Source organism: Eucyclogobius newberryi, unplaced genomic scaffold (assembly GCF_026437365.1).
Source record: "Eucyclogobius newberryi isolate DKJ021-1_F unplaced genomic scaffold, fEucNew1.0.hap1 SCAF_417, whole genome shotgun sequence".
NCBI classification, from domain to species: domain Eukaryota; kingdom Metazoa; phylum Chordata; class Actinopteri; order Gobiiformes; family Gobiidae; genus Eucyclogobius; species Eucyclogobius newberryi.
Genome location: NW_027316076.1, coordinates 48,190 through 57,598, shown reverse-complemented (window position 1 = coordinate 57,598; position 9,409 = coordinate 48,190). Strand labels below are relative to the sequence as shown.

Sequence of the window (9,409 nt, the reverse complement as noted above, 5' to 3'; positions counted from 1 at the left end):
GTGGGATTTGAGTAATCAATATTTGAGCTTGTGAGATGCTGAGAATAAACTAACCAAGATGGCAAACGGATGCCCAGGCGTTTTGGTGCGCTTTGTTTGCGTCGAAGTAAGTTCCTATATATGAATTGTTCACTGACAACGGCAATAAAACTGATTCCGATGACGTGGTGAGGGGCCCCCAAAGAAAATTTCGCTTAGGCCCCCCTGAAGGCTTGGGCCGGCCCTGGGTCAAAGGTGACTTTTTTGTTATTAATTCTCGACTTGTGTATGCGCAAGGATGATCATCCAGTGCTTTATGCACCGCCTCTGGCGGTCATCCGGGATTCATAGAACCGTAGTTACAGTCGTAACCTTCGTTATGGACAGAGAAATGCGCCGGAAGAGCATTAGTTGTGAATATTTTCACAGTAGAAAACGCTGTTTACTGTAGAATTTTGTCAAAGTCGATAACTTCAGGAAAAATACAAGTGGATATTGTTTTTCTGTGGATTCTTACGGACAGAACGAGTACAAATTCAGATGGTTTGAACGCCGTTGAGTTGTCATAAATAGCAAACAGGTAAGACATGTGTTAGGAAAAGTTGAGATTTCATCACAAACTATTAGTAATTGCTTAATGGGGCGTATTATTCAATGTAAATCAATGACACATTCGTTTTGTTGAGAAAATAATCTTTAAAATTATGTATTGCTTGCTTTGACTGATAATGAAAAATAAGAGTGATTATGCCTTAGAACTTCTAAAGTCCCGTTTTTGCCCGCGCGTGGGAGTGAACAGCTTAAAGTCACAAATTATTTGTTATTTGGGAGCGCAAAATAATAGGTCTGTTTGCCGTAACCCGACCGACCCGGTATAAAACTAGCCGACTGAAACACAAATATCAGCATTTTGTTTAAAAAACGCCAAATTCTTTTATCTTTCAAATATTTCGCCGACTCACCGACCGGTCTTTCCTAAAGCGCCGTGTAGAATAATTTTATAGCGCTGGCAAACCTATCTTTCACCCCAAGGGACAGATAACGCATTGCGCAACGCATATGCGTCTTCATTTTCGGTCCTCCAAATATGTAACAGATCATGCAGGAGGGAACATATTATTGTCTTTTACTTGTTGAATTGGCTCTATCAGCACCACTGGCCTGGCCACCGCTCAAGTCTGGTTTAGACACTATAATTTTGAGTTTGGCAATGTTTTTTAGATGGTAAAAAGCTGCTGATGTTTTTGATTTGACGTGGCTGTTAAAGTTCAAGTCTGAGTCCATTATTACCCCCAGATTTCTAACTTGATGTGTAGGTTTTAGAGCGAAACTCTAGAGGTGACTGCGAACACTTTCTCTTTTTTTCTGTGGGCCAAAGACGATGATTTCAGTCTTGTCTGAGTTCAGCTGGAGAAAGTTGTTTTGAAACATAGATCTGAGTGTCGTCAACATAATTATGATGGGACACATTTTTGCTGCCCTAACGGCAGCATGTAGAGGTTGAACAGAAGGGGTCCCAGGATTGACCCTCGGGGCATCCCAGAGGTCAGGGGCATGTGGTCTGAGACACAGTTACCAATTTCAACAGAGTACTTCCTGTCTTCCAGATAGGACCTGAACGCATTGCCATCCTTCTGAACTTTAGAAATATGCATCTGGACCTCAGAACTCCTGCCATGGACACAATAAATGGCTTTGTTTGGAATGTACTTTTGGCAGCAGGAAAAAAGGCAATGCCAAAGAAATGGCTGATACAAACATCACCAATGACTCAAATCAAATCTCCCACATTTGGCACTCCGATGAGAGGATGTAACTAGACAGAGTTTATGTACACAACAGAAAGCCCACATGGGGCAAAAAGTCTGATGATCAAATAAATCAATCTACAATCGTTACTTTCTTCAAATGAAGAGAAATGTCCTATTATGTGACTATTACCTGAGTTTACATATGTAACTCCATCTCTTGTCACTGCTCAGTTCTTTGTGTTTTGCATCTTCCTTAGGAGCACCTCTGCTTCTCCTGCTGTTCTGACCATGTGCTTTTTGCCTTCAGCTTCCGTAACTCCTTCATAATGTTAGAAATATGCCGCTTTGCTTTGCCAATGCATGCTCTGCCTCCTCCTCCCACTTTTATGTCTACTTTGATTTGGTCAAGTCTCGTTTTGTTGTTCCCTGCGCTCACCTCCACTCTCAATGACACCATGTCACGCTGTATTTCATGCAACATAAGGGCCACCTGTTGTAAAGAGATGTCCTCTCCTCATTCCGATCCATCTGGAGGTTCCACACTGGGGACGGTGCTAGGTTTAGCGGCGGCAGAGGACAGGTTTTCGAGGGCGCTAGGCCTGTTAACCATGCAAGCCTCGTTAGCTTATCTGTTTTCCACAGAGGCCATGGTCTGTCAGCTTTCATCATTTAGCTCTTGTAGCGTTTCCCGTCTTGTGTATTCCCTGTTTACTAATCTCTTGGGTTTATGTGGGATGAACTGTAATTTTTAGGCAAAATTTTGGCAGCAGTAGAGCGAGTACGTGTCTTTAGCCTGATTTCATAACGGGAAGTCCGCTGGACTATATTCTATCTATGGACAATTGTTAGGAGTCAGGATTAAAGGAAATATAATTTGGGAAGATTTGGGATCTGGCAGGTATTTTGAGCTGTGAGTTTAGATATCAAGACGGTGCTCCGCACATCAGGTTCTGGAGAAAAATTTACCTTTTCCCATTGACCACATTTATGTATATTTTTATTCTGCTATCAATTTTGTACTGTATTAATCACTATTTTTGACGTATGTGTAATTCATCATGAGGTGTCACTATTTGTCTATCGTTTTGGCTATTGTTAATGTGTATGATAATGTTTGTTCTGATGTGTTTCTAAAACGTCTGTGATTGGCCACTCCTATTTTTTAGGCCCCTCCTATCTAAACCTCTGTCCCATCCTCAGTTACCCATTTGCCGAAACTTTGCCTCTTTACTAATACATTTTTATTTGCAAGTAAGACAGTGTGCGGGATTTCTTTCCCTATTAGAGCTGTGAGTTTAGAAGATGTGTCAGTTTTGATGCCACATTTACTTTGTTAATGTTAGTAAGCGCTTAGCTCTTGAAACACTACCACACACAAACATGGCCCGTCTGCTCTCACATGAGCCTACACTAAAGTTCCTAGTGGCTGTGTTATCTGTGTTTGCATGTGAAAGAGCTGTAACAGACTAGTCTATTAAAAAGTGGCAAACTACTTACTACATTAAAACTTAGAATAGCAAAAATATAGCTAAATAATAAATTAATAAAAAGTCAGCTGTGGATTAGCAAATTACTTTTTACATAACATAATATTTTTCAACAGTCATATCAGCTATTGTCACCTCCAAACGCAGATATATCGGTATCTGCACCAAAAACACATATTGGTCAAGCTCTAATCAGCAGTAGCATTTAGTAATCCTTACGCATCCTTGATCTTGTTGGTCCGCTCCACATTGTCGATGTCCATGCGGATCTTGTAGTCCATGTGGGGGGGCAGCTCGGAGGCGTTGGAGGGGATGTTGAAGACAATCCCGGCCCAGAACTTGCGGTCCTCCAGAAGAACCATGGAGCGATTCACCAGCAGCTCCTCTGTGGACACTGGCTGTAGCTTGTCCAGGTTCACACACTGAGGGACACACATGCTGCGGTTAGGAAAAGTACAAGGAGATTACACTTGCCATCTTCAGTCACTCTTTATGGATGGGTATATAATGATAGTAAAATGTGGAACTCAAACCCTACCCACTGAACTCAAGTGCATATCAGAGTTTAATGGAGACCATATTAGAGTTGCTCTGATCGTCTGAAACGTTCTTTAATGTGTGTGTGTGTGTGTGTGTGTGTGTGTGTGTGTGTGTGTGTGTGTGTGTGTGTGTGTGTGTGTGTGTGTGTGTGCGTGCGTGCGTGCGCGCACATACACAGTTATAACTGTCTATAACAACAGGGGTGCCATTAAGTCGACCTGTCTATTTTTAGTTTGTAGCCTGACATTACAAGTGAGAGCCCTACAGCAGCACGAGTGAGAGAGTCAAGGTAAGAAGCAGGAGGAGGAGAGAGGAAAGTCAAGGCAAGAAGCAGGAGGAGGAGGGAGGAGAGTCAAGGCAAGAAGCAGGAGGAGGAGAGAGGAGAGTCAAGGCAAGAAGCAGGAGGAGGAGAGTCAAGGCAAGAAGCAGGAGGAGGAGGGAGGAGAGTCAAGGCAAGAAGCAGGAGGAGGAGAGAGGAGAGTCAAGGCAAGAAGCAGGAGGAGGAGAGTCAAGGCAAGAAGCAGGAGGAGGAGGGAGGAGAGTCAAGGCAAGAAGCAGGAGGAGGAGGGAGGAGAGTCAAGGCAAGAAGCAGGAGGAGAGAGGAGAGTCAAGGCAAGAAGCAGGAGGAGAGAGGAGAGTCAAGGCAAGAAGCAGGAGGAGGAGGGAGGAGAGTCAAGGCAAGAAGCAGGAGGAGGAGAGTCAAGGCAAGAAGCAGGAGGAGGAGGGAGGAGAGTCAAGGCAAGAAGCAGGAGGAGGAGGGAGGAGAGTCAAGGCAAGAAGCAGGAGGAGGAGAGTCAAGGCAAGAAGCAGGAGGAGGAGGGAGGAGAGTCAAGGCAAGAAGCAGGAGGAGGAGGGAGGAGAGTCAAGGCAAGAAGCAGGAGGAGGAGAGTCAAGGCAAGAAGCAGGAGGAGGAGGGAGGAGAGTCAAGGCAAGAAGCAGGAGAGAGGAGAGAGAGTCAAGGCAAGAAGCAGGAGGAGGAGGGAGGAGAGTCAAGGCAAGAAGCAGGAGGAGACAGGAAGTGCTGGTTAAGCTCAACGTTCTATCATTTAGCGTACTTCAGTGTATTTTATTTTTTAAATGCTCTAATTAGACAGCGGATTTTCTCTCTCCTTTTTATATTGCACATTTGTATATGATAAACAAAAGCTATTAATGAAAGCCTGAATTTTGTTTCTGTAGCCTAATTATGGTTAAGCAAAAAATGAAAACCTGTTTAATACTGACAATGAAAACATTACTAAATTATACAATAATTTAGATCAATAGGTAGATCTTCAGGCTTTGTTGAATATAAAAATAGCTCGTGAGCCGAAGTACAAGAAGAGTCTGTGAAGCTGTTGGTGTTCTCGCTCTGGCTGTTAATACTGATGGTTAAAGTCCTGACCTCCATGAAGCGTGAGATGCTGGCAATGGCCTGGTCCGTCTCATTGAACACGTCTCTCCAGGTCAGAGTGGCCCCTGCTGACCGCCCCGTCTCTTCCTGTTTGGCCAGGAAGCGACTAACGTCATCCACTGTCCAATCAGTGTTGGCCAGCTGAGCCCCAAAATACCGAGCAGTCACATTGTTCCGCAGCAAACTCTGGAAGAAAGATCCATTTGTAGACTGGGTTAAGTCCTGATTTAGTCCTTTAGTGATGGTTTGAGTCCTATTTTGAGTCCTAGTTTGAGCCCTAATTATAACCTTGCATTTGTTCTAGTTATTGGACAGGTTTATTTCTACTTTTAGCCCTGGTTCTTGTCCCAGTTTAATCCTGGATCTTGTCCTGGATCTTGTCCCGGATCTTGTCCCGGATCTTGTCCCGGATCTTGTCCCGGATCTTGTCCCGGATCTTGTCCCGGTTCTAATCCAGTCCTGGTTCTTGTCCTGGTTCTTGTCCTGGTTCTTGTCCTGGTTCTTGTCCTGGTTCTTGTCCTGGTTATAGTCCTGGTTATAGTCCTGGTTATAGTCCTGGTTATAGTCCTGGTTATAGTCCTGGTTATAGTCCTGGTTATAGTCCTAGTTATAGTCCTAGTTATAGTCCTAGTTATAGTCCTGGTTATAGTCCTGGTTATAGTCCTGGTTATAGTCCTGGTTATAGTCCTGGTTGTAGTCCTGGTTGTAGTCCTGGTTATAGTCCTGGTTGTAGTCCTGGTTCTAATCCAGTCCTGGTTCAGTCCTGGTTCTTGTCCTGGTTATAGTCCTGGTTATAGTCCTGGTTATAGTCCTGGTTATAGTCCTGGTTATAGTCCTGGTTATAGTCCTGGTTATAGTCCTGGTTATAGTCCTGGTTGTAGTCCTGGTTGTAGTCCTGGTTGTAGTCCTGGTTCAGTCCTGGTTATAGTCCTGGTTATAGTCCTGGTTGTAGTCCTGGTTGTAGTCCTGGTTATAGTCCTGGTTGTAGTCCTGGTTCTAATCCAGTCCTGGTTCAGTCCTGGTTCTTGTCCTGGTTATAGTCCTGGTTATAGTCCTGGTTATAGTCATGGTTATAGTCCTGGTTATAGTCCTGGTTATAGTCCTGGTTATAGTCCTGGTTATAGTCCTGGTTATAGTCCTGGTTGTAGTCCTGGTTGTAGTCCTGGTTGTAGTCCTGGTTCAGTCCTGGTTATAGTTCTGGGTCAGTCCTGGTTGTAGTCCTGGTTCTAACCCAGGTTGTAGTCCTGGTCCTTGTCCTGGTTGTAGTCCTGGTCCTTGTCCTGGTCCTTGTTCTGGTTATAGTTCTGGTTCAGTCCTGGTTCTAATCCAGTCCTGGTTCTTGTCCTGGTTCTTGTCCTGGTTCTTGTCCTGGTTCTTGTCCTGGTTCTTGTCCTGGTTCTTGTCCTGGTTCTTGTCCTGGTTCTTGTCCTGGTTATAGTCCTGGTTATAGTCCTGGTTATAGTCCTGGTTATACTCCTGGTTATACTCCTGGTTATACTCCTGGTTATACTCCTGGTTGTAGTCCTGGTTCTAATCCAGTCCTGGTTCAGTCCTGGTTCAGTCCTGGTTCAGTCCTGGTTCTTGTCCTGGTTATAGTTCTGGGTCAGTCCTGGTTGTAGTCCTGGTTCTAACCCAGGTTGTAGTCCTGGTCCTTGTCCTGGTTATAGTTCTGGTTCAGTCCTGGTTCTAATCCAGTCCTGGTTCAGTCCTGGTTCTTGTCCTGGTAATAGTTCTGGGTCAGTCCTGGTTCAGTAATTACCCTGAAAAGGTTCATCTGCTCACTATTCTCTATGAAGTTCCAGACTTTGGGTTTCATCTCGTCCCACATTCCTCCCAGGTCCCTGAAGACCCCCAGCTCCTGGAAAGTCCGGTTCACCTGGACACACAGACAGGCTGGAGATCAAAACACTGGGGTTTAACTTGTACCTGCCGTATGAGAAATAGAGTCTGTGCCTGGAGCATGACACACTGTGTGAGTGGTGTGTAGAGGAGTATGAACCTGATGATCCTCTGAAAGCAGCGAGTGGAGGGTGCAGAGAAGGGCTGAGGTGCAGAGGATGCTGGTTACCTGGTGGATGATCTTCTGTGTGAGTGGTGTGTGGGGAGTGTAGAGGATCTGTCCCAGCAGCAGGGGTTTGATAGCGGTCCAGATCATCCGGGACATGGGGTTTGAGTCCAAGTTTTTCACCAGGCTGTTGCAATACGGGGCTGGAACACAAAAACAAACATACACGGGCTAAATCAGACTTTTGCCATTTTATCTTGATGTTATGTGTCTTTAAGACAGTTTGAGAAGTGGCTTCTCCTTATTATGTGCACTTTCTCCCACAGAGGATGGGCACCAGTGGATATTTGAGACATGAAGCTGCCCATGTTCGCCTAGCTGAGGCTGACAGGGCCCGCAGCTTCCACAAACAATGCTCAACGTGAACACACAGCGTTGTAAGATTTAGCCTCGCTCTAAGCCTGTGCTATCTCTGCTCTAACCAAAATGACCAGTTTCTGATGTCAGAAAGTGGGCGGAGCTAGTCCGTATTGCACCAATGATCACAGGCAATAGATCAACGCGGGCGTGACGTCAGAATATTAATGAGCACTACAAATGTCCCGGATGACATTCAAGCCCGCTCAGGCCGTCAGGGAAATAACATGGGAAAATGGCAGAACAACAGCGACCACGACAGTTAATCTCAATCAAATTGACGGAAGATGACATCTCAGAAGCGAAGCTGAAACCGCATAAAGTAGAGGACCATTCTGTGTTAGAGTTGAAGCGATTGCTGCAGTGCAGAGGACGTCGCAGAGTTAGCAGAAAGAAGGCTGAACTTGTAGAAAGGTACGTCCGGGCTTTTTCAGCGTCATCATCTAGACCAGTAGTTCTTAACCTGTGGGGAATTCCCAAATGGTGGGGAATGGCAGAGTTGCCAAGTGGGGAATGACCCACCAATTTCAACAAATTTTTCAAATTTTTCAACCAAATTTCAAATCACAACCATTTACAGACTGTTTTAATAACAAAAACAACCGCAGCAAAGGCTGTTTTTGCGGAGAAAAGCCTGAACGCATTCTGGGCCATTATGCATAGTTCGTATCCTCGTGTTGCCAAATCCGGCCAGCCAGACGTTTTAATCTGGCCCGCCGAACTGATTTTTTAAAAATCAATTCATAGAACCGTAATTACATCCGTAACCGTTTTTATCTCTCAAACTACGCGTCCCTCAATGCCGCCAGTGGCCGCCCCTCCCCCACGGGGCTCTGCTGCACTGCTGTGTGAGCTGCCGAGGGAGAAGTGCACTTTAAGCACTTTTGAGCAGAAGTTTAGTGGTGTGTCAGTTCAGGTGTGCAGATAACTACACAGACGTGGAAATGTTAGTTAGTACATTTAAAAGTTTTATTTTGTTATAAAGTCAAATGTTTATCTCTGTGTAGAACTGTAGATCAACTCTGAAGTTGTAATGCACATAAACTGAAGCACAGTATCGGTGAAATTACACTTGTTTTTCTAAATACATTTCAGTTTATGAGAACAAACGTTTTTTTGTTTTTTTTTATCGATCCAGTAATTGCTTCAAAACAGCGTAGGCTATATAAAGCTATTTATTTCTTATATTTTTAATAGTTTTATGTTTTACGTTTATGTTCGGCCCGCGACCCAGCCTGAGCGTCGAAATTCGGCCCGCGGCCCAAATGAGTTTGACACTCCTGATATAGACTCTTCTCTCCTCGGTTCACAACAAGTCTGATTTTTGAAGATTACGACATGGCATTTGTAAGGGTTTACTGAATAAAACTGATGTTAATTCTCCAGCGTGCGCGGAACACGATAAACTTATATCCGGGGCTCCAGCCGCAGGCAGCGGTGCGTGACAACCTACGTTCCCGGGGTTTGCTTACTTTCACGGGCAGAACACGTCCCCTCCGCCGCGCTCTCCGAAATCTTTTTTCAACCCGGTTTAGACCTGTTTTAGACCCGGTTTAGACCTGTTTAGACCCGGTATAGATATGTTCACACGAGTCTTTGACCACTCTCCGGAGAGCGCCGAGGAGGGGACGCCTTCTGCACCGCTGCCTGTGGCTGGAGCCCCGGATATAAGTTTATAGTGTTTCACGAACGCTGTACATCAGTTTTATTTAGTGGACCCTTACAAATGCCATGTCATAATGTTCAAAAATCGGACTAGTTTTATGTCTACTTAAACTATATGTCTGGGATCCACCCCACAACTCCGAATCCACCTCACGGATCCCAGACATAGTGA

The 9,409-nt window shown here is 44.9% G+C and overlaps 1 protein-coding gene across 1 annotated transcript in view; it reads right to left on the bottom strand.

Annotated features, from left to right (window-relative positions):
- Positions 1-2,244: 2,244 nt before the first annotated feature.
- Positions 2,245-9,409, bottom strand: part of LOC140379560 (phospholipid-transporting ATPase ABCA1-like) — a 41,515-nt gene continuing 34,350 nt past the window's right edge. Inside the window, exons 10-14 of the mRNA XM_072464232.1 lie at positions 7,219-7,358; positions 6,910-7,026; positions 5,142-5,336; positions 3,437-3,639; positions 2,245-2,329 (exon numbers count right to left, since the gene is read on the bottom strand). Of these exons, the coding sequence (XP_072320333.1) occupies positions 2,245-2,329; positions 3,437-3,639; positions 5,142-5,336; positions 6,910-7,026; positions 7,219-7,358 (740 nt within the window). The remainder of the gene's footprint in view (positions 2,330-3,436; positions 3,640-5,141; positions 5,337-6,909; positions 7,027-7,218; positions 7,359-9,409) is intronic.